Raw genomic sequence first — 22,055 nt, forward strand, 5'->3', positions numbered from 1 at the left:
ACCGCGCGGGGCAGCCCGAGGGGGCAGTAAGGGCGGAAGGGTCTTCACATTCTGCGCATGCGCAATACACGGACTGAAGCCAGGAAAAAGGCGGGGCGAGTAATGGCGGGGCCAGGTCCGGGGAGGAGGATGAAGAGGAAAACCAGAGGAAGGAGGAAGCAACGCGACAGGCCAGGATCAGTCGGGACGAGACGCGGCTGGGAGGCCCCGGTAAGTGCTCCCGACCTGGTACGGCCTGTCGACAGTAAGGGGTTGGTGGCAGGAGGTGTTGTCATGGAAACGGGGTGTTTATTCTCAGCTCTGTCCTGGGGTGGGATGGGGTCCCAATTTTGGTCCTGGTTGTGATCTCGGGACTGGGGCAGCGTGAAGGCCGAGGAGAGGCGATCCCTAAAGGGGATGGCCGAGGGTTTCCTAGGAGGGGTCCCCAAGGACGGATCCCCAAGGAGATGCTGTCTAGTGGAGGGGTCCCCAAGGAGGGCGTCCCCAAAACCGCTGATGGAAGGGAGGCAATCCCTTCCCCTTCCTTAGAATATCCTCATTGGACCCGAGCCGGTTCTTCCGCAAAGGATCTGGCCCTGTCTCCTGGGATCTGCGCCCATGCCGGTGTCCCATGCCCGTGTCCCATCCCGATGTCCCGTCCCCCTGTCCCATCTCGGTGCTCCCAATCCCCTCTGGTGACACCCTGTGTCCCGCTGCTGTCCGCGGGAGTGCCCGGGAAGCTGTGCCCGGGTGACAGTGACAGACGGCCCTGCCCTGATTACTCACCGTGCTCCCGGGTTCCAGAGCTCTTTCCATTCCCTCCGTTCTGTGCCTGAGCTGCTGCCCGGAAGGACTTTTCCCGATTCCTTAGGGTCTCCTCCTGGCCCAGAGGGTCTTTTCCCAGTTACTGAGATTTTTTTCCCATTTCCCGGAGTTCTTTTCCCATTTCCCAGGGTTCTTTTCTCAGTCCACGGAGGTCTTCATGGTCTTTTCCCGGTCCCTGGTGCTCTTTTCCCTGTCTCCAAGAACCTTTTCCTGGTCCTGAAAGGGTCATTTCCCAATCCTGGAGGGTCTTTTCGCAATCCCGGGATCTTTTCCCAGTCCCTGTGGTCCCCCGCTCCCTTTCTCCAGTTTCCAGCCCTTTCCCCATCCCAGTTACCTTTTCCCACCCCACTGGGATGTCTTCTGAGGAATCCAGAAACCGGGATTTGGTATCGGGCTGAGGCATTCATTATCCTATCCCAAGGGATGAATCCCTTCGTTTCTTGCTGAATTCTAGGGACGCCAGCCAGCGACACTGCCCAGGCGTCCCCTGTCCCGGTTAAACCCGGGATAATTCCCGGAGCCGAAGGATCCCGTCCCGGAGCCGCCAGTGCCCGCCGAAAGCTGCGGGTGAGATTTGGGATGTCCCGGAGGAGTTTCCGGGGGCTGAGCCGCGGTACCCGGTGCCGGTTCATCCGTGGATCGCGGCGAGATTCCCGCCGGGAATAGAATGAAATCGGAACCGGCACCGGAACCGGGCGGTTTCTAAGCCAGTTTAGGGGAAGTGACCCCAAAATGAGGTCGATCTGTGACGGGTGGCGGTGCCCTGTCCTGTCTCTGACTATCCCTTTCCCCTTCCCTGACTGTCCCTGCCTCAGGGACGTCCCAGCAGCGGGCAATGCCCATGGTGGCTGTCCCTGACTGTCCCTGTCCCTGTTCCAGGGATGCCCCAGCGGCGGGCAGTGCCCACGCTGACCACGCTGTGCCTGCAGAACCTGGCCCAGCACATGCAAAGCCTCTGGGTCAAGGACTACAGTGACAACTACCTGGACGAGTATGAGTTCCGCTTCCTCGTGGGCCCCTTCAACGACCTGGGTGAGGTCTGGGGGGTGGCTCAGGGCACTGGGGTACCCCCGTGGGGACAGATGGGGTGCCAGGCCTCGCTGACTCCCCTGTTTTCCCCCAGCCTACGGGCTGGTGGAGGAGCTGCTGCAGCTGCTGGGGACGAGCCGGCGGCTGTCACGTGCAGCGCTGCACCTGCTGCTGCTGCCACACCTGCGCCAGCTCAGCCTGCGGCCCTGCCCCGCGATCGCCAACAACGCCCTGGGCCACCTCATCGTCCTGCGCTGCCAGGTGGGCAGATGGGATGGGGATGGGAGTGCCAATCTGCGGTGGGAGGGCGGGGCAGGGGTGCCATGGTCTGCAGGAGTGGACTGGGAGTGACATTTGTGGGGTTGTGAGTGCCCACCCTTCATGGGGCAGAGGGAGAGGAGCAGGGGGTGGCAACATTCTGGGAGAGCAGGGTTGGGAGTGTCGTGGTCTGTGGGGCAGGGAAAGTGAGGACGGGAGAGTGGGATGGGGCTGTCCATCCTCTGTGGGGCTGGAGGTGTCCACCTTCCATGGGGCAGGGGGAATAGGGCTGGGGGTGCCCACCATCAGTGGGGCAGAGGGAGTGAGGCTGGGGGTGCTCATCCTCTGTGGAGCTGGATATGCCCACCATCAGTGGGGCAGAGGGAGTGAGGTTGGGTATTCCACTCTCTGTGGGGCTGAGGGTGCCATGGTCTACAGGCCGAGGGATTGGGCAGGGTGAGCAGCAAAGACATGCCCACCTTCTCTGGGTCTTGAGTTGCCCACTCTCTGTGAGACAGGGGGTGACAGTGGCATCCGTGCCCCCCTGCCCACTCCACTGAGGGTCTCCCCGTGTGGCTGCAGGGCCTGAGCGTGCTGGACCTGGGGGGCTGCGGGCGGCTCTCACCGTCCGTGCTGGTGGACCTGGCTGAGGGGCTGCCACACCTGAGCCGCCTGGGGCTGGCCCACACCCAGGCCAACGTCCAGGTGCTCTCGGCCGTGGGCTCCTGCTGCCGCCACCTGCGGGAGCTCGACGTGACTGGGTGCAAGAAGGTGACACCACGTGCCCTGAGGCACCTGGGCTACGACCTCCTGGCACGGACCCCAAGCTGCCCCGCGCTGCGCGTCCTGCTGGCCCGAGACCTGGAGCACACCGGGGATGGGGACATGGTGGCTGCTGTGGCCTTCCTGCTGCTGGCCCTGCCATGCCTGGAGGTGCTGGCACACAGTGCCCTGCCGGATGCGCTCCAGCTGCTCCACTCCCGGAAGCTGGACGGCACCGAGGACTCCGAGGATTTCCCCTCGCTGAAGGAACTGGTTCAGGGCCGGGGGGCTGCAGCAGAGGGAGCCCGGCTCAAGCTGCCCCTGCGGCAGCTGGAGGAGGTGGAGGAGGATGTCCTGAGCACCGTCCACGCCGTGTGTCCCCGGGCCGAGGAGGTCAGCGTGTGGCTGGGGGAAAATCCCGGCCCCTGCGGGCTCCAGGAGCTGCTGGGCTGGAAGCGCCTGTCCCGAGTCACGCTGGGCTGCTCTGGGCGGCACGGCCGGCCACTGGCAGAGGTGCTGCCCCTGGCACAGGGCCTGGGCACCCGCCTGCACACCCTGACCCTGCACGGCTTCAGCTGCCGGGACCCGCTCTCTCTGCCCACCCTGCTCTCCAGCTGCCCCGGCCTGCAGAGCTTCAGCGCCGAGCTGGAAGTGCCACCGGACCCTCGCACCCACGACGAGCCCCCCGAGGAGCCCCCCGCCCCACCACCACGCTGGGCCACCGACCTGCTGCCCCGCGGGCTGCCCCGGCTCCAGAGCTTCTCGCTGACCCTGGCCGGGCCCGTGCCGGCCGCGCACTGCCCGGTGCTGAGCTCCACGCTGGCCTCGCTGCTGTGCGAGGCCCCGCAGCTGCAGACCCTGCGCCTGCTGGCCGTGCCTTTCCAACTGGACTCGGTGCTGGAGCCGGCGCTGGCGAAGCCGGCGCTGCAGGAGCTGCGGGAGCTGTCGCTGGCCGAGAGCCGCGTGTCCGCCGGTTCCGTGTGGCTACTGCTGGGCTCCGACGGGCCCCTGCGGCGCCTGGACCTGTCCCGCTGCCCCGACATCCACCGGCGCGACTACGACAGCTTCCTGCAAACCGTGAGGAAGCAGCGCCTGGACCTGGACATCACCTGGGAATAGCGGCGTGTGGGGCGCCGGGGTTTTTAATAAAAGTGTCGCAGTCACATCTGGCCGGCGCCGTGTTGTCCGCACGGCAGCACAGGGTGGGTACAAGGGGAGCAGAGCGGCATCCGTGTCCCCCTTCCCGCCCTGCTGAGGGGTGACATCCCGGTGGCTCAGTCCTGCTCCGTGAGCCCCGTCAGCCGCTCCGATGCCTCCCAGAGTTTCCGTGCCAGCGCGGCATCGCGGGCGGCCACCGAGGGCAGCGCCAGCCGGCAGCTGCTGTCGAAATATTTCCCGGTGATGCCCGCAGCTTCCTCCGAGACGGCGCAGAAGATGGTGCTGGCAGCGCCCTGCTCGGCCGACTGCGGGGGACGGGGGTAAGGGGGGGTCTGTCACCCCCAAGCCACCCCGCTGCCCCCGGGACGGGCAGGACCCGGCCCCGCTCACCTTCATGAAGGGGCGGAGGAGGATGAAGAGCGCCCGCACGGGCCAGCTGAAGTGGCGCATGATGCTGGTGCTCACCACGCCGGGGCTCAGCGCGTTGACCGTCACCCCTGCCGGGCAGCACCGTCAGCAGGGTGGGGACCCCAAATCCCTCTGGGAGCAGCCCCCAGCCTGGCCTCAGCCTGAGGTTCTTCCACCCTTGGGGGATCCCAGGGAGTCTCTAACCCGTGTCAGACCCCCCAGCTCTGCCAGCAGCCCCTGAGACCTGGCACGGGGGATGTCCCCAGGATGCCACATGGCACGGCCGAGCCCGGCACGGCCCAGCACCCACCTGTGCCCTGCAGGCGCCGTGCCAGCTCGGCGGTGAAGAGCACGTTCATCAGCTTCGTGCTGCTGTAGGCGGCGTCGTACCCGCCCGGGCGCCGCTGCCCCGTCAGGAACCCGCTGTCGGCCGTGCCCACGCTGTGCCGTAACGATGACACGTTGACCACCCGGGCGGGCGCCGAGGCCTTCAGGAGGTCTGTGCAGAGCAGGGGTTGAGCGAGGAGGAATCCCCAGAGCCCCCCCCTAACTCCCTCAACCCCCGCACTCACCCAGGAGAAGGTTAGTGAGCAGGAACGGGCCCAGGTAGTTGATGGCAAAGGTTTGCTCCAAACCCTCTGATGTGATGGTGAAGGGCAGCCCTGGAAAGGAGGGTGGCGAGTGCTGTGGGGCATCAGGATGGGGGTGCTGGACCCCTGTTGGGGATGCGGGGCATCGCCTGGCACATACCAGTGACACCAGCGTTGTTCACCAGCACGTCCAACCGCGACTCCTCACGCAGCACGGCGCTGGCAAAGGCACGCACCGAGGCCAGCGAGCCGGTGTCCAGCAGCCTCAGCACCACTGCTGGGTTCCCAGTGGCCGCCCGGATCTCCTCCACGGCCGCCTGGCCCCGCTCCCGGCTCCGGCACGCCAGGATGGTGCGGGCGTTCCGGCGTGCCAGGTCCATGGCCACGCACTTGCCGATGCCTGCGGAACACGGAGCGGGTGTGGGTTGATCCCAGCCAGCTGCCTCTGGTGAGGGGTCCCTGAGGGTCCATGCCCATGTCCCAGCCAAAACCACCCAGCAGGAAATGGTGGGCACTGGAGTGGGAATGGAGCCCAGCACATGTGGGGCCGTTCTGTCCCTGGGCACATGTGGATGTCCCAATCCCAGCCTGTGGGTCCCAACATCCACGGCAGTGCCAGCCTGACCACACGCTTGGCAGTGGAGCACAGGTGGGAGCAGTGACCCCATCCATGGTGTGACATGGTGGCCGTGGTGGTCAGTGGCGTGGTGACCTTGTCTGTCAGTCATTAACAGGGCCGAGATGGAGTCCAGCCTCAGAAGGTGGGTGGGGGGGCACCAGGAGCACACTGTGGGTGCCCAGGGACCGGGCCACCAGCTGCTTCTGCAGCCGTTTGCACTCCCCAAGCAGGGACTGGTGTCCTGGGCTGGTGAAGGGACGCCCATGTCCCCTGCAGGTCACCCCACAGCCATCAGACCATCACCCACACACGTGTCCCCGCCGCCTATCCCTTCTCACCGCTGTTGGCTCCGGTGACAATCACTGTCTTGCCCGTCAGGTCAGCAGGACACTTGCGGGGCTCCCAGGGGCTTCTGTGCGTGGCCCAGAGCAGCAGGGCCAGGAGCAGGAGCAGCAGGAGCCACCACGGGGGGCTCAGGGTCCCCAGCAGCTCCATGTCTGGGCACGGCCTGGGGTTGGGGACAGAGGTCACAGCAGGACCTTTGCCCAGTCGGCAGCGTGGCACGGCACGAGTCCCTCTGTTCCGTGAGCTGGTGGGAGCCGAGGAGGGACAGCAGAGTGACTGGAGCAGGCAGGAGGGTAAGCCAGGTGTCCCCTGTGCCACCCTATCGGTAAATGACAGTTAATTTACTTCCATTAATAAGCTCTCGGTGCTGTAAAAACACAGGGTTACAGCAACATTTTCAGTTTCGCCCAGCCTGGACTGAAAACAGTATTTTCCATCCCCATGTTCTTTTGAGGTGTTGAATAACAAGGGAGGAATTGCAGCAGCGCAAAAAAAAAAATGGGATCACAAATAGGACTGGTGATTTTGGGGTTACTTGTCTTGTAGGGCCACCAGAGTGGACCCTCGGCGAGCACTGTATTAAAACCCCAGCGCGCGCGATGGTGAAGCCACTCTCACGCTAATTAGGAACTGAAAAACACACTTCCTCCATCATCTTTTACTAATGAGGAGCCGAAACCCACGCCTGAGGCCTCATCTGGCGCTAAAAAGAAACTGAAAACCACGCCTGCTATCACATCTCGTGCTAATGAGCTGAAAACCACACCTACTCCTCAAATGCTAATGAGGGTCTCTATAAATACAACTCAGGGAGTGACCGGGGAACCTAGAGAACTCCCTGTGTCACATAGCTGTCCCCGGTGCCACCTCAGTGTCCCCGGTGCCACCCCAGGGCTGCTCGCCCGCGCCCCCCGAGGTGGCTACAGGAGGGGCGATACCACCCGTACTCTCCAAGGTCCCTGTCCTGCACTGCGGACACCCCAGGGCTGGAGCACATCCCTGTGGGAACAAGGAGCTTCAGGAGTGGCCCAGCTGACGGGGACAGTCGCAGAGAGGGACCCCGAGCTGCGCCCGTAGCTCCCGGGAAGGCAGAGGAGGCTCCGGGCAGACTCTGCCAGTCCCCGTCCCGCCAGAGCAACCCCGACCCGGGGACTGGTCCCCGTTCTCCAGGACGGAGAGCTCGCGGGACGAAGCCACACGTGTCACATCCGCCTCATTCCTCATTTGGGGACAAAGAGCCAGCGGGGACCAGCCACGTTGTAGGTCCGGGCGCTGGTGGCACCACGGGTACAGCGCCCGGTGCTCCCGGCCCGGCTCCAGTGGGACCGCCGAGTCCCAGGCCGGGTGAGGAAAACTCATTTATGGGGTTTTTATTTACTTTTGGTTTTTCTTCAGCAGAGCTGGTAAAGAACCGCAAGCTCCGGGGGTGCCGCACGGCTCCGTGCCTAGTGCCAGCTCCTGCGCCGGTGAGACACGGGGTGCCGAGAAGCCCCAAGAGGCCGAGGGTCCCCCCGGAGCTGGGACAACCCCCGGGAGCTGCTGCATTTCCAGCGAGTTTTCCAGCTGCTGCTCTCCATCACCGTTCTCTGAGATCAGGCACTCCGGGGAGGGCAGGATGGGCTTCAGCTCCTTCTCCGCCTTCCTCACCGTCTCGTCTTCCTCCTGCTCGCCGTCCCCGTGCCTGCCGTGCCTCGCCAGAGCCGGCCCTCGCCGCTCGCTGTTGCCCCAGCGCACGGTGACACCGGGTGCCAACCGAGCCGAGGCCAGCCAGGGGTCACACAGCTGCGGCTCGGCCCTGGAAGCCCGCCTGGCTACCGAGAGGACCTGCCGGGGCCCCGACGCGATTAACCGGGACCGCGATGCCACCGGCCGCACTCGCTCGGGCTCGGTGGTCACGTCTATCACCTTCACCTCGGGCAACACCCAGCGAATGGCTTCGCGGCGAGCACTCAGCCTGGGCAACCCGGTGCTGCGGGAGGGTCTGCGAGGATGGACCGATGCCAGGCTGATGCGGGAGGAAGGTGGCGGCGGTGGCACTTTGTCACCGACTGACACCGTGCCCTCGTGGGACTCCCACGGTGTCTGCGCTGAGGGTTGCAAGGGCACGGCCGAGAGCGGAGCCGGGGGCCGGGACGCGTCCAGCGGGGTCGGCCGCCGGGGCCGCCGGGGCCGGGAGAGGCGGCGGCCCCTCTTGGGGGGCCGGGGAGCGATGGGCGGCTCCGGTTGGGGTGGCTCTGTCACGGGCACGGCGGTGACAGCGCCGAGAGCCTCAGCGGAAGGAGCTGCGGCTGCTGCAGACGGGGACCGGCACGGCGGCGTCGCAGCGGGGACCTGCCCGGGGGACAAAAGGGACTCGGTGTGGGTGGGGATGTCGGGGTGCCCCGTGGGGTGACCCGGCTGTCCCATGACGCCGGAGCCGCTGGGGCTCAGCCCGAGGGGTCTCGGGGAGGGGTGATCGGAGCACGTCTCACCTCGCCCGGGGACAAAGGGACATCCAGGAGGGAAACAGCGCCGGGGGCCTCGCCGGGACGCACGGGCGGCGCTCCTTTAGCCTCAGTTGCCACGGGAAGATCCTCATACGGGGCCTGGCCGGGGGGCAGAGGGGACACGGTGGGGGTGACACCGCGAGTCCCACGGCACGGGCGGGTTCCGGGGGTGGTCGAGGAACGTCTCACCTCTTTCGAGGGCAGAGGGGCATCCGCGACGTCGACAACGCCCGGTGTACAGGAGTCCCAGTGACTGGTTTGGGGCTCCTCGTCCTCGCCCCAAACTCCGTCTCGTTCGGGATCTGGATCCCCTGCGCGGTCCGGGTCCCCATCGTCCCGCACCAGGAACCGCCACTCAGCGACAAAGAGGATGGCGTCCCTCGCCCGCGACACCGTGAAGGGCACCCTCTGCAGAGACAGCGCTGAGACCCTGCCCGCAACTCCCAGCCCCCCTCAGACCTCCCCAAATCACGGGGTGGGGGACGGGGGGGGTGGTCTCTCACCTGCCGTGCCGCGGCCGCCAGCGCGGACTCGGTCAGCACCCGGTCCAGGAGATCGTCCAGGATGGGCCCGACGTCCAAGGGTTCATTTGGTGGTTCCTCCTCATCCAAGGACGGGATAGGCTGGATCGAGGTCCGGCCGGGGGTTTTGGGGGTTTTCTTGGACTGCCGAGACTGGGCTTGGACGGGCGTGCGGGACTTCTCCTGTTTCGACTTGGCGCCGGTGCCGCGGGATTTCGCTTTCTGCGCCGGGACAGAGACCGTCACAGCTCCCGCTGCCCGGGCGGGACCAGCCCAGTGCGCCCCAGTATAGACCAGTATACCCCTACGCAGCCCAGCGTGGTCCTTGAGGTCATCCCATTATATCCCAGTACAGCCCAATATAGCTCAGTACATCCCAGCCCGCCCCAGCATGGCTCCCCAGTTCATCCCAGTACGTCCCAGCTCACCCCAGCGTGGCCCCTCAGCTCCCAGCATACCCCAGTACACCCCAAGTCTCCACATCCCTCAGCTCCTCCCAGCCAACACCAGCCCCCCTTTGCTCCTCTTTGCAGCCTCCCAGTTCTCCCAGTCCCGCCCAGTTCTCCCAGTCCCACCTCGGCCATCCCTCCCTTTTGGCGTCCTGGGCTCCACGGCAACGTGACGTAATCACCGCGAGCCGGGCGCATTTACGTCATCACGCCGCGACTCGTCTCCATGGCGGCGGCGAGCACTGTGTGAGCGGGGAGGGGGAAAGGGGAAACTGGGGGGCACTGAGGGGGAGAAATGAGCACTGAGGGGGAACGGGCATCGGGGAGGGCGGGACGGGCAGGGCAGGGGGCTCGAGAAGGGGTCGGGGAAGGCGGAAGGCCTGGGAGGCGGGGCTGGGGTGGGGTCGCTGGCAGAGGGCCTTGGGCCGGAGGTTATGGGGGGCTCTGGAAGGGGAGAAGGGTGGATCTGCCCCCCGCTCCTCTGGATCTGTCCCCAGTCCCCTGGAGCTCTCAGGACCACCTTGGAGCTGCTCCCGGCTCCCTGGATCCATCCCTCCCCGTCTGGATCCCTCCCTGGACCCATGTCAGCCCCTCTGGATCCATCCCTGGCCCCTCCTGAATCTGCCCCCATTCCCTCTCTGGACCCACTCCGCCTCCTTGGATCCACTTCAGCTCCCCCCCAAATCTGCCCTAATCCCCTGGATCTGCCCTCCGGACTCACCCCAGCCCCCTACTCGCTGTGCTCCCCCTCAGACCGTACCGGCGGGAGCGGAGCCTGGCTCTGCGGAACAGCAGCTCGGCCCTGTACAACAACCTGGCCGTGCTGTGCCCTCCCGCCCGGCCCCCGGCCTTCGGAGCCGTGCACGGCACCATCCTCAGCCTGCTGGGCAGCGAGGGGCCCCCCCGGCAGCTGCAGGCTCGGGGAGGGGGCTCGGCCCTCAGCACCCCCCTACTTACACAGGTGAGCACAGGGAAAGCTTTGGCTGGGTGTTCCTGGCACCAGGCAGGGGGTGGGACATGGCTCTGGCACCAAAATGGGGCAGGGGGACACCAGGATCCTGCAATGGCAGATTGTGGGGAGAGGGAAGGACCCCCTTGAGGGGTCTGTGGAACTCGGGGAGAGTCCCCAAGGCCAGCAGGGCCCACCTGTGGGAACGTCAAACACACCTGAGGCGGGGGGACTTCCCACCAGGAGAGAGACCAGGGGGCCCTGCGCCAGGAGATGGAGTTAGGGGGGGATCCAGGAGATTTGGGGGCTCCTATTCTAGGTGTAGGAGTTTAGGGGGCTCCAAAAGGAGGATTTGGGAGGCTTCAGGAGGGGATTTTGGGGGGGCTCCAGGAGAAGAACTACAGGAGGTGAGGTTGGAGGGAGGTTTTGGGGGTCCTGCAGTGTCCCCCACTCCCACCCCGCTCTGTCCCTCCCAGGCCGCGTGGTGCGTGCTCCCGGCGCGGGTGCTGCTGGTGCTCACATCCCAGCGTGGGGTCCAGGTGAGGCCTGGGGCGGTTGAGGGGTCCTGGGGGTCCCTCTGTCACCCCCAGAGTGTCCCACCTTGTCCCTCCATGCCAGATGTACGACTCTGATGGCTCCACCATGGTGTTCTGGCATGCGCTGGACGTCCCGGAGCACTCGGCAGGTGAATGAATCCCTCAGACAGTCCCAAATCCCCCAGCTCTGCCCAGACCACCGGTGTCCATGTCCCCAAGTGCCACATCCACAGAGCCAGTAAACCCCCCCACCAGGGATGAGGGCTCCAACCCTGCCAGGGTGGAAATTCCAGCCCTTTCCAGGAAAGAATTTTCCCAATATCCAACCTAAACATCCCCTGGTACAGCTTGGTTCCTTCTCCTCCTGTCCCCTAATCCCCGGCTGTCCCCTCCTGTCAGGGAGTTGTGCAGAGCCACAGGGTCCCCCCGATCCCCCTTTTTTCCAGGCTGAGCCCCTTTCCAGCTCCCTCAGCCACTCCTGGGGCTCCAGACCCTTCCCCAGTTCCGTTCCCTGGGCGCCACCACCTCAGTCTCTTGTTGTGACAGGTCCAAACCTGTGCCAGGATTGGGGTGTGACCCCCAATTCCTGTCACAGCGATCAGTCCCTGCCCATGAGTGACACAAACCTGTTCCCTTCCAGCCCATTCCATGTTCGCCCGAGGCATTGCCGCAGCCGGTGGCCACTTTGTCTGCGTGGGTGAGCCTGGGGTGTGGAGAGGGTGGTGGCCCTGGGGTGGCCCAGCCCTGCTGACCTCCTGACCCCACAGGGACATCCTCTGGGGCCGTGCTGGTGTTTGACATCCCCCCAAAAGGGACCAACGTGACGCTGAACGAGGTCCTGGAGCAGCACCGGGATCCCATCACCGACATTGCGGCCGAGCAGGGCCAGGCCCCGGTATGGAGGGAGGGTGGGAGACCCTAAATCTCATCAGTCCCTCTCCCTGCCTTTCCTGCTATCCCAGCTGGCTCCAGTGTCCAATCTGGCCTTGGACACTTCCAGAGATCCAGGAGCAGCCACAGCTTCTCTGGGCAACCTGTGCCAGGGCCTCCCCACTGTCAGAGGGAAGGATTTCTTCCCAAAATCCCCCCCCCCCCAGTCTCCTATTCTTCAGTGAGAAGCCATTCCCTGTGTCCTGTCACTCCATCCCTTGTCCCAAGTTCCTCCCGTCTCTCCTGGAGCCTCCTTAGGCACTGGAAGCTCACAGGGCACATCCCTGCACACTCACCAGCCGTTTCCTCCCACTCAGCACTTTCCCTGATGAGTCACTGAACTTTCCTTGCTCTGGGATCCCCAAGGAATTCATCCCCCAGAATCTATTCCTGAGCTGCTGTGTCACCGTGGGGACACGGAGCTGTTGTGTCACCTCCCACTGCCGCCTGTCCCCTCACACACCCCCGTGGACTTTGCTCCACAAGTGCCGAGGGTTCCCAGGGCTGCTCTGGGACATTCCCAGGGCTGGGAGGAGCCGGGAATCCTCACGGAGGGAGGGGTGCCCTGATTCTTCCTCGAAATCCACCCTCGGCGTGGCAGCGTGGGCAAAGACGGACGAGTTCCAACGGAGCCGCCCGTGGGCGCTCCCGGCCCCGCTCCGGCCGGGATCTGTCAGCACTTCAGGAGCTGTTTCAGCTTGTCCTGGTGCCCGTGGGGCAGCCCCGGAGCCAGGGCAGTGTCATCCCAGAGCTGGGGACAGTGCCCGGTGCTCCTGAGCCATCTCTCCCCACAGGATGGGGCTGGGGACCTGGTGACAGCCGATGACTCCGGGACCCTCTGCCTCTGGAGCACCGGGGAGGAGTTCACCCTGCTCGGGCAGATCCCGGGATCTGGGTGAGCTCCGGGGATCCCGCAGGGTGTTGGACACGAGGGAGGGACACCCTAGAGGTGGTGACATGTGGCCCTGTGTCCTGTGTCCAGCTCCACCTGCTCCTCGGTGACGCTGTGGAACGGGATCGTGGCCGCGGGCTACGGGAACGGGCAGATCCGGCTGTGGGAAGCGGGATCGGGGCGGATCTGTGCCCAGGTGAACGCCCACGCCCGCTGGATCTACGCCCTCGACCTGGCACCGCTCACGGGCAAGGTACGGAGGGGACAGGGGGTCCTACCTGGTGTCACACCTGGAATCACACCTTGTATCACTCTCAGCATCCCACCCTGACATCCTGCCCAATATCCCAACCTGCATCCCACCCTGACATCCTACCTGGCGTTCCAACCTGAAATCCCAGCCTGGCGTCCCACCCCAGTGTCCCATCCTGCCCCATGGCACTGCCACCTCCGTGGTGTCCCCACGGTCCCTCCACTCCCGCCACAGCTGCTGTCAGGTGCAGAGGATTCCTTTGTCCACGTCTGGAAGCTCAGCAGGAACCCGGACACTGATGACATCGAGGTGAGTCCAGGCCTGGGATACAGATATGGGACTTGGAGCCATGGCTGCTCCATGGGGACCTGGGGCAGGGACGTGGCCCTCGGAGCTGTGGCTGCCATGGAAAGCTTGGAATTCCATCTGGATCCGCTCCCACCACAGATCCAGCACTGCCACGCCGAGTGCGTGACGGACACGCAGGTTTGTGGCGCCCGGTTCTGTGACCCGGCCGGGGACACCTTCGCTGTCACCGGCTACGACCTGAGCGAGATCCTCTGCTACGGCCCAGCCTGAGCTGGGAATGCCGGGAATATCGGGAATGCCGGGAATATCGGGAACACCAGGACGCTCCAACAGCGTGGCCGTGGGTGAGGGGTGAGCACAGACCCCGCTCCAGCTCCGTGGGGATGTGTTCGGCCAGGATCCCCCCCCTGCCCGAAGCCCTCCTGAGATCTGGGAGCTGCTCCGGCTCCACCACCCCGAGGGGATCCCCGGGATCCTCCCATGGCTTCGGGATCCTCCCATGGTCTCTCGCCCTTCCCGGAGGGTGGCGTGGCTGGGAACAGACCCGGCTCAGACGGGAGGATCCCGGGAAACCTGTGTTACCTGCTGCTCCGGCCGGGAGAGCCCCGAGCCCAGCCCAGCGTCCCAGGGTGCAGCACCCGCCGGCCATGGGTGCTGCGGAGGGAAAAAAGGGGGGAAGGAGGCCAGGGAGACGTGGAGGACCTGGGGGATCCCGCATCCCAACCCCCCACAGCATCCCAAATCCCCAGGGGATGCTGCAGTCCCATGGCTGCTGGCCAGATGTTTGAGGCCCCAGCTGTGCTCTGGGGCAGGAAACAGCAGCAGCAGCTGCAGCAGGACCCCAGGGACCTTCCCAGGTCTCCTCCAGACCCCCGACCATTCTTGACCCGCCCCCTTGGGAGCTGAGGTGACCCCAGGCTCTGCTCCCAAGGCCCTGCAAGGCTGGGAGGGGGGAATGGGGGGCCCAGCCTGGGATAGGAACCCCCCAGCCCCTCCTGCCATGCCAGGGATCTGCCCCATCCATAAATGACCCCCCTCACCCTGTCTGTCTCACTCGTGTCCTCCCCCCAATGTGTGGGTTCTGTTCCCTACCCCCATGTGCTCTGTACCCCCCCACAATAAATTCACCCCAGTGAAGCCCCCCCGTGTCACTCCTTCCTGAGGAGAAAGGCTCGCATGTTGGGGGGGGACAGCAGAGTTTGGGGGAGACCCAGCAGAGTCAGGCTCTGTTACAAAAAGCTTTATTAAAGGTTAAAACAGCTGCTGCTGAGGTGGGGGGGGGGCCCCGCTCCGGGCCGGGTGGGCTCCCGAGGCCGGGGGAGGGCCGCTGTGCTCCTGGGGTAAAAAAGTGTAAAAACGGTTGTGCAGTTCAGCCCGGGGGCCGGGACAGTGCCCCCCGCCCACTCCGGGTTGGGGACACAGCCTGGGGACAGTGACAATGCCACACCCCCGGGACAGGGACAATGATTCCCCCCGGGACACAGCCCGGGGCCGGGGGGCCCGTCCAAGGCACAGAGATGAGCCGGGGGCTCTCGCAGCCACACAAGCACCCAGGGACCCCTCCCCACGCCCACCCCCCACCCACCCCGCCCTGCTCACAGCTTGGCTCCCCCTGCCCTACGGCAGGAGGGAGAAAATACAGCACCAAAGAGCCCTACGGGGGTGGGGACCCCCCAGAAAAGAAAGAGGGAGTGGCAGAGCCCCCGCTCCCTGCGCACCCCCAGCCCCAAATACTGCTCGGTCAGAGGTAGCACCAGCGTTGGCCGGGGCGGGGGGGCCCTGCCGGGGGGGAGGGGGCTCAGCACAGCCCCACCCCCACCGGGGAAAGGCACGGTGGGACCGGAGGGGGGCTGTGACCCCGCAGAGCCTGTAAACAGCCAGGGTGGGGGGGTAAACAAGCCCTTGGAGGACCCCCACCCTGGCCAAGCCCCCTGGCTCAGTGTTGGGGGGGATCCCAGGACTGAGAGCCACAGCCCAGGGTGGGCGTCCCAGGGGTCCAACCCCTCTATTCAGTGTGGGATCCCTGGAGCCAAGGGTGGGGGTCCTGAGCACGAGCCCCTCAGCCCAGCACAGGGACCCCCAGCCTGGCATGGGAACCCTGGGCCCAAGCCCCCCACCCCACACAGGGACCTTCAGCCCAGCCCAGCCCCTAGCCCTTTATAAAAGCCCCAGGCCCAAGCCCCTCACTCCACACAGGGACCCCCAGCCCAGCTGAGCCCCCCAGTCAAGTGTGGGGGTCCCAGGCCTGAGACCCCTGCTCAGCAGAGAGACCCTCCAACCCAGCACAAGGACCCCCAGCCCAGCCAAAACTCCCCAGCCCCAATCCCCCCACTCACCACAGGGACCCCCCAGTCCAGCTGAGCCTCCCAGCCCTGCGTGGGGATCCCGGGGTTAAACCCCCTGCTCAGCACAGGGGCCCCCAGCCCTGCCGAGCCCCCCAGCCCCATTCAGGGGTCCCCTCCCCGAGCCCCCCGCTCAGGACACGGGGGGCGAGGGCCGCCAGAAGCACCACTTGCTGCGGGGGTGCTGCTTGCGCTGCAGCTGCTCCTCGCGCTCCCGCTCCTTCTTGGAGCGCAGGTACAGATCCTCCTCCTTCAGGTACCACACCGGGGGCCAGCGGTGCCGCTCAAAGTGCGCCTGGTTCTCTGCGGGGACATCCCGGGGTTCAGGGCACGGCGGGGATCCCCTCCCTGTGCCCCCCACGCCGTGCCCACCCCGTACCTGGGGACATGAACTTCATCTCGCGGGGGAAGCGGCGGCACACGCGGTTGTAGTTGGTGCAGATGTAGTGCAGGCACCACGCAGCCAGTTGACGGGCGTTGTGGAACTGGGGGGAGAGGAGGGGATTTGAGGGGGTCACCCCATCACCTAGGAGTCTCTGTGCGCCCCCCCCCGGGGGTCTCCGTGCCCTCCAGCCCCCCTTACCTGCGTCATCTCCAGGTAGATGATGACCTGCTCATCGATCTCCACGCGCTGCATGAAGGCTCGGAGCAGCTCGTCCACGGCGTATTGCTCTGGGAGAGGGGGGGAAATGGGGGGGTCAGGAGGGGGTCACACACCGGGGACGTGTCCCCCGGGGCCAGCCGGGCCCCCCCCGCGCTTACGTAAGGACAGTGAATGACACACGGGGACGATCGATCCGTCCCCGCGGCACCAGCAGGGTATTGGCAGGTGACGTCAGGGGACACGGGAAGGGGGGGGTGCGGGGGGATACCGGAGTGCGGAGGGCGAGGGTCTCACCGGTGAGCGCCTGCAGCCGCGGCAGGCACAGCCGGTCCGTGAGGATGAGCAGCTCCATGGCGTCCAGGTCGGGCGTGGGGGTGAAGACCCCGGTGTAGAGGAAGTCGAGGACGGCGCGGAGGCAGGCGCAGTTGGTGCCAGGCAGGGACACCTGTGGGATTGAGGGGTTTGGGGGGAGCTCAGAGCCACCCCGAAAGGAAAGGGGGACCCTCCTGGCATTGCTTAAGCTGGCACAGTACCCCCAGCCTTGGAATAGCCTCCACAACCCAGCACAGCCCTCCCGACCTTCAGCTTCCCTGATTTCTCCTCCGCGAGAGGGAAGCGGGACAGGGGGTCCCTGGGACAGGGGGTCTGAGCAGCTCCCTGACCCCATCAAAGATGCCCACCCTGCCCCGCAGAGCCACAGGTCCCCTGCTGGCCCCCACCTCGTCGGCGTAGCTCTCACGGAAGCCCCCCCGGAACATGGCCCTCATCCAGTCACAGCCAGCGATGAGCAGTGGTTTGTGCGCCGGCACCGCCCCGTCATCCACACGGAACACCACGTCTGGGGACAGGGGACAGCTCAGAGGGGGACAGGCACCCCTCAGATATTCCTCATGCCAGGGTCAGTCACCCCTCCGACACTGCAGACCAGGGACAGCCAACCCTTGACCACCACTGTCATGGGGACAAGAATCCCTTGGACACCCCTTCCATGGGGACAGCCACCCCTCAGACACCACTGCTTTGGGGACAAGCACCCCTTGGCCACCACAGCCCAGAGTTGCCACTTCACCCCAGCAGCATGGGACAGAGGCTCCAGGACTCCAGACTCCAAAGATCTCAGAGGTGGGAGGGGATCAGGGTGACCATAGTGATCTCACTGGCACCATGAGAAGGGGACACCATCTGGAGGGGACAGTGGTGACCCTCGTGTCCCCACAGCCCCCCATACCTGCGAAAACGCCCTTGGCCAGGCACTCCTTGACGCGGTTGGCACGGCGCACGTGGAAGGCCTTGGTGATCTCCTGGTTCATGAAGCTCTCCTGGTTGAGCTCGTTGGCCACCATCATGCGCAGGTCAAACACCTCCAGCAGCTCTGCCACGGCACCCACCTGGCGCAGGTCACCGTGGGGCCGCTCCAGCTTCCCCGTGTACAAATATTCCAGCACGGCACGGAGCGGCTCCGGCCGCACACCCCGGTCCATGGCCACCACCGCCATCCTCCGCTCCCGCCCCGCCACCGGGTCGGCCACCAACTCCCAGCGCAGGCTCAGGAAGCCACGGCCCCACGATGACAGGTCACGGGTCCCCTCGTCCCCTTCGCTGAGGGTCTCGGGTGGCCCCTCCAGCGCGAAGAGGTCGTAGAAGCGGGAGCAGGCGGTGGCCAGGTAGACGCGGTGGGCGAAGACGCGGTGGCCGTCCTGCAGCTGGAAGACGACATCGGCGCAGAGCGGGGCTTGGAACAACGCGGCCGGACCCCCCCCCAGGCCGGGGGGAGCATCAGGCACCTGGATGAGGGGTGGGGGAGGCTTGGGGGGCAGGAAGGGCGCCTGCAGCAGCGGGCGCTGCATCTTGCGCAAGTGGGACTTCCAGAACTGCAGGTGGCGGCGGGACACGAGCGCGGCGCGGATGGCGTTGTCAAACACGTCCTTGACCCCAAACTGAGCCACCACGCTGGTCTCGTAGTACGGCACCCCCAGCTCCTGGGCCACCTCGTGCCCCCGCTCCGGTGGCAGGATGTCCGAGGGTTTGATGGGCCTGGGGGGACATGGACAGGGCAGGGGGCTAAGGAGGGTGTCCAGGGCAGCCACTCCTCATGCCAAGGATGGTGGGAGGTCTCACCCCCTTCCCAGGGGATGCTGGGAGAGTGGCTCCTCCTTATTGTGGGGTGCCAGGGAGGCCTGGAGGGCTGAGCAGGACAGAGGTTCAGAAGACCCTGACCCACAGGGGGACCCCATCCCGCAGGGTCAGGGGGACATGAGATGACACACTCTAACCTGGTGGTAGCAATATCAGGAAGCAGAGGGAGGGGTCCCCATTTTAATGGGACTGGGGTGGTCCTGGTGATGACACACTGGGGTGTCCCTGTCCCCGTGGGGCCAGGGTGTGACACTTTGGGGGCTCACTTGGCCAGCGGCCGGCGCGCACGGTTGACGGCGTCCAGGTCGGCGTAGCGCAGGTCCAGCTGGCAGCCCACCAGCACGATGGGGGTGCGGGGGCAGAAGTGCTTGATCTCGGGGTACCACATGGTCTTCACGTGCCGCAGCGAGTTGGGGTTCGCCAGCGAGAAGCAGAGCACCACCACGTCCGACCTGGGGGGAGGAGCAGGAACGGGAGGGCAGCGCTGCCCCGGTGCCACCCGCTTGTGACTCGGCGTCCCCAAACACGCCCTGCTCAGGCGGCACCCGGGTCCCAGCCCCGCCTCAGGGCACCGGTACCAGCCTGGGACCCCACAAGAGCCGCAGGACCCCTTGAGAGCCCCACAGCCATGAGAATCCCCGGCAGCCACACGACCCCCTGGGAACTCCATGACCTCCGGGAGCCCCATGACAGGGGCAGCGACAGGGGCAGGGGGGCAGCAGGGACCCGAGGGGACTTGGCTTCGGGTCACCACCGTCGGCCAAGTCACAGGCTGCCCCAGCTCGGGTCGGCACCGTGATGGTCCCAGCCCCTGAGCACCCACGGAGGGTGGCTGGGTGGGTGCCAGCCCCCAGCACCGGGGACAGACCACGCCCGCTGTCCCCGGTTCTGCCCCCGCGCCCAGTGGGGCGGCCACTGCCAGCCCAGCCCTGGCTTAGGGAGTGTAAGGCTCCGGGGGGGGGACACGGGGGCGATGCCAAGGGACATGGTGGGGTGCCAGCGGACACGGGGGGGGTTCCAGTAGCCCCAAGTCCCCGGAGCAGCCGCGTGGCCCCGGGCCCGGGTTGTTTTTAGTCTGTGCCGGGACGGGACGTGACCGGGAGGCGCCGCTGGAGCCGGGCCCGTGTCCCAGACCAAGATAGCCGCCACCGGCCCCCCCGAGGCCTCCGGACAGTCCTGGGGCCACCGCGGGCCATGGGGACCCAGCCCCCCTAGCCCCCCCAGTCCCTCCCCCGTGGGGGGTTCCCCACCCGCGGGGCCCCGCCGTGCCGCGGGGAGATTAGAGATGCAGCGGGGCTGGCGCGGGCGGCGGCGATAAGAGCCCGGACGTGCCGTTGGCCACGAGGACCGGCTGTTTACAACCGGGGGGCCACGGGAGGTCTGGGGGGGCCCCTCCTGCGGCCAGGCCAGCGCTCTCGGGAAGGATTCCTGCACCACAACAGCCCTCCCCCCTCTCCGGAGCCACAGCTCTGGAGGGGCCGTGAGCAGCCGGGTCCCTGCTCGGGGCGGGGGCTTCGGGGGGCACAGTGTGTGGGATCAGGGTGACCCCAAAGCTGTCCACGGAGGGGGATGGGGGCAGTCCCGCCCCTCCCCGAGGGTTTGGGGTGCCAGAGCTGCTCCCTGGACGCTGGCAGGAGCCCAAGGAGCTGCTTTGGCTCTGTGCATCCCGGGATGGGCAGGGTTTGCGGTGGGGGTGCTGGTGGTGGGGGTTGGGCTGCCGGTGACAGGCATTGGGGTGGCAGTGGGGGTCTCGGGAGTGCCGGTGGCGGGAGTCAGGGTGCTGGTGGTAGGGGGTGGGGTTCCGGTGGCGGGTCGCGGTCCCACCTGCCATAGGCGAAGCGCCGATCCTTGTGATGGTCCCCGAAGGTGTCCCAGAGGCGCAGGGAGACGCTGACCTCGTCCACCACATCGCGGGAGCGCTCCAGCACCTGTCGGCACCGGGAACGGTACCATCATCGACCGCCCTGCCTGGAAACACCAGCACCACCCCAGTGTGCCCCCGCTACCCCCTCCCGGTTCCCCCTTCGATATCCCTTGTGGTACCGGGTGCTCCCGAGTGCTCGGTACCCCCTGTTGTTCCCCCCCACTCCCAGTGCCCCTCAGTGGCCGGTGATGCCCGGTGCCCGATGCTCTCCGGTAACGCCCCTCTCGCTGTTCCTCCGCTCGGTGTCCGGCCGTGCCCGGCGGTGTACCTCGCCCTCACCTCCTGGCAGACGCGGTACTGGTCGATGGCCCACACGGTGGGCACGTGTGTGGCCAGCAGCCGGTACTGGCTCAGCGTGGCGTTGCAGGCGCGGGCGCAGATCAGCCGCGTCTTGCCCACCGCGTTGTCGCCCACCACGACGCACTTGATGGTCTCGACATTGGGGCGCTCGTAGTCCACGTCGGGGTCCATGGGGGCGCGGGGGGCCCCGAGCAGCGGAGCGGCCCCGCTCAGCGCCCCCCGCCCGATCCCGGCCCGTTACCGATCCCCGCCCCACCCCGCCCCGCCCCACCCAGCCCTGCAGCCAATCAGCGCGTGCCTCCCCTTCCCGCCCCGCCAATCCCTCGCGGTGCCGCCCGCCAGGCCACGCCCCCCTCGGCCCCGCCCCGCGCGCGGACAAAGGAGCGCCGCCAGGGGGCGCCGCGCCGCCACGTGACGGCACAGGCCCCTCAGGGCCCCGCCCACCCCCGCCGAGAAAGGCCACGCCCATGGGGCGGGACCACGAACACGCCCCTGTGTGAGGCCACGCCCACGTGGGGAGGGCGAGGGGGCCCGGGTCGCGACAGCGGCGACACCTGTGACAGCAGCGACACCAGCGGCAGTAGTGACACCAGCGACACCAGTGACACCAGTGACACCAGCGACACAGTGACACCAGAGACATCAGTGACACCAGCGACACCAGTGACAGCGGCGACACCAGCGACACCGGCGGCACTTGTGACAGCGGCGACAGCACTAGTATCAGTGGCACCAGCGACAGCAGTGACAGTAGTGGCACGCACCAGCGAAACTGGTGACACCAATAACCCCAGCAGTAAAACCGGTGACACCGGTTACACCCGCAACACCAGTGACAGCAGTGACAGCAGTGACAGCAATGACAGCAGTGACATCTCTGACAGCAGTGACAGCAATGACAGCAGTGACACTTGTAAAACCAGTGACACCAGTGGTACCAGCAGAACCAGTAAAACCAGTGACACCAGTAAGAGTGACACGAGTAAAAAGTAACACCAGCAACACCAGTGAAACCAGTGGCACCAGTAATGCCACACCAGTGATCCTAGGACAGGGGGTGACAGGGCTCGCCACACACGGCGCTGGGCGTGTCGCTGGGCCCAAGATCCCATTTTCCAGCATTTTTTTCCTCCCTGGGGATTTGGGATTTTTCAGTCGCGGTGCCCAAATAAGGGAACGATGGGAGAGGCTTTGGGACAGCAGCCGTGTGGGGACAGGCCAGGCGAGACACTGGGCTGGGAATGTCCCCGAGACCCCCCTGCCACCATCTTCATAGTCGAGGGGGACTCAGTGACTCCTCCAGTCCCCCAAAATCCCATTTCCTGGTGTAAAAAGGGAATGGCAGGAGAGACTCCAGGGATGGGGAAAAGGACAGGGGGAGAGAAGAGGGAAGGAGGACACACCCCCCTCCTTGGTCCTGTCCTGGATCCTGGCACAGCACCCTGATCCCA

The 22,055-nt window shown here is 66.1% G+C and overlaps 4 protein-coding genes and 1 long non-coding RNA gene across 6 annotated transcripts; 2 read left to right on the forward strand and 3 right to left on the reverse strand.

Annotated features, from left to right (window-relative positions):
- The first annotated feature begins 9 nt into the window (after nt 1-9).
- LOC106853099 (uncharacterized) lies at nt 10-4,016 on the forward strand. 2 transcript variants are annotated; one of them, XM_088162923.1, is made up of 5 exons: nt 10-210; nt 1,259-1,371; nt 1,684-1,836; nt 1,928-2,094; nt 2,674-4,016. In XM_088162923.1, exons 3-5 carry the CDS (start codon nt 1,686-1,688, stop codon nt 3,970-3,972), a joined length of 1,617 nt encoding a protein of 538 aa, XP_088019049.1. In that variant the 5' UTR covers nt 10-210; nt 1,259-1,371; nt 1,684-1,685; the 3' UTR covers nt 3,973-4,016. The 2 variants fall into 2 exon arrangements, with proteins under 2 accessions (XP_088019049.1, XP_088019050.1); XM_088162924.1 differs by lacking the exon at nt 1,259-1,371.
- LOC148223837 (uncharacterized) lies at nt 95-1,277 on the reverse strand. The gene is made up of 3 exons (XR_015802978.1): nt 1,139-1,277; nt 766-1,020; nt 95-235 (listed from the first exon to the last, which is right to left on the reverse strand). It is a non-coding gene; the product is annotated as an uncharacterized LOC148223837 (long non-coding RNA).
- On the reverse strand, nt 3,959-9,607 carry C4H2orf81 (chromosome 4 C2orf81 homolog). The gene is made up of 10 exons (XM_014876248.2): nt 9,556-9,607; nt 8,944-9,202; nt 8,445-8,899; nt 7,352-8,304; nt 5,967-6,292; nt 5,170-5,409; nt 4,992-5,081; nt 4,730-4,918; nt 4,402-4,508; nt 3,959-4,316 (listed from the first exon to the last, which is right to left on the reverse strand). Exons 1-10 carry the CDS (start codon nt 9,562-9,564, stop codon nt 4,128-4,130), a joined length of 2,817 nt encoding a protein of 938 aa, XP_014731734.2. The 5' UTR covers nt 9,565-9,607; the 3' UTR covers nt 3,959-4,127.
- Nucleotides 9,582-14,435, forward strand: WDR54 (WD repeat domain 54). Its single transcript, XM_014876146.2, has 10 exons — nt 9,582-9,675; nt 10,183-10,390; nt 10,855-10,917; nt 10,997-11,063; nt 11,555-11,611; nt 11,682-11,809; nt 12,639-12,739; nt 12,827-12,989; nt 13,224-13,298; nt 13,437-14,435. Exons 1-10 carry the CDS (start codon nt 9,656-9,658, stop codon nt 13,566-13,568), a joined length of 1,014 nt encoding a protein of 337 aa, XP_014731632.2. The 5' UTR covers nt 9,582-9,655; the 3' UTR covers nt 13,569-14,435.
- Nucleotides 14,436-14,523: 88 nt separating this feature from the next.
- Nucleotides 14,524-20,871, reverse strand: LOC106853101 (rho-related BTB domain-containing protein 2-like). Its single transcript, XM_014876147.2, has 9 exons — nt 20,584-20,871; nt 20,205-20,308; nt 18,647-18,832; nt 17,473-18,278; nt 16,964-17,082; nt 16,539-16,689; nt 16,224-16,312; nt 16,020-16,125; nt 14,524-15,943 (listed from the first exon to the last, which is right to left on the reverse strand). The coding sequence occupies exons 1-9, from the start codon at nt 20,773-20,775 to the stop codon at nt 15,774-15,776; spliced, it is 1,923 nt and encodes a 640-aa protein (XP_014731633.2). The 5' UTR covers nt 20,776-20,871; the 3' UTR covers nt 14,524-15,773.
- Between the last annotated feature and the right edge of the window lie 1,184 nt (nt 20,872-22,055).

The sequence above is a fragment of the Sturnus vulgaris genome, chromosome 4 (assembly GCF_052056855.1).
Source record: "Sturnus vulgaris isolate bStuVul1 chromosome 4, bStuVul1.hap1, whole genome shotgun sequence".
NCBI classification, from domain to species: Eukaryota; Metazoa; Chordata; class Aves; order Passeriformes; family Sturnidae; genus Sturnus; species Sturnus vulgaris.

Bases quoted from the DNA above. Each gene is read 5' to 3' on its own strand.
- LOC106853099 (XM_088162923.1), top strand. From the start codon at position 1,686: ATGCCCCAGCGGCGGGCAGTGCCCACGCTGACCACGCTGTGCCTGCAG. The intron at 1,837-1,927 runs GTGAGGTCTGGG...GTTTTCCCCCAG, and splicing joins GGGCCCCTTCAACGACCTGG to CCTACGGGCTGGTGGAGGAG. The intron at 2,095-2,673 runs GTGGGCAGATGG...GTGTGGCTGCAG, and splicing joins TCATCGTCCTGCGCTGCCAG to GGCCTGAGCGTGCTGGACCT.
- LOC106853101 (XM_014876147.2), bottom strand. From the start codon at position 20,775: ATGGACCCCGACGTGGACTACGAGCGCCCCAATGTCGAGACCATCAAG. The intron at 16,690-16,963 runs GTGGGGGCCAGC...TCAATCCCACAG, and splicing joins GTGAGAGCTACGCCGACGAG to GTGTCCCTGCCTGGCACCAA. The intron at 16,313-16,538 runs GTGAGACCCTCG...CCCCTCTCCCAG, and splicing joins GCGGCTGCAGGCGCTCACCG to AGCAATACGCCGTGGACGAG.
- WDR54 (XM_014876146.2), top strand. From the start codon at position 9,656: ATGGCGGCGGCGAGCACTGT. The intron at 11,064-11,554 runs GTGAATGAATCC...GTTCCCTTCCAG, and splicing joins CGTCCCGGAGCACTCGGCAG to CCCATTCCATGTTCGCCCGA. The intron at 13,299-13,436 runs GTGAGTCCAGGC...CTCCCACCACAG, and splicing joins CGGACACTGATGACATCGAG to ATCCAGCACTGCCACGCCGA.
- C4H2orf81 (XM_014876248.2), bottom strand. The intron at 8,305-8,444 runs GTGAGACGTGCT...TCCCCCGGGCAG, and splicing joins TCCCTTTGTCCCCGGGCGAG to GTCCCCGCTGCGACGCCGCC. The intron at 5,082-5,169 runs GTATGTGCCAGG...CCTCCTTTCCAG, and splicing joins GAACAACGCTGGTGTCACTG to GGCTGCCCTTCACCATCACA.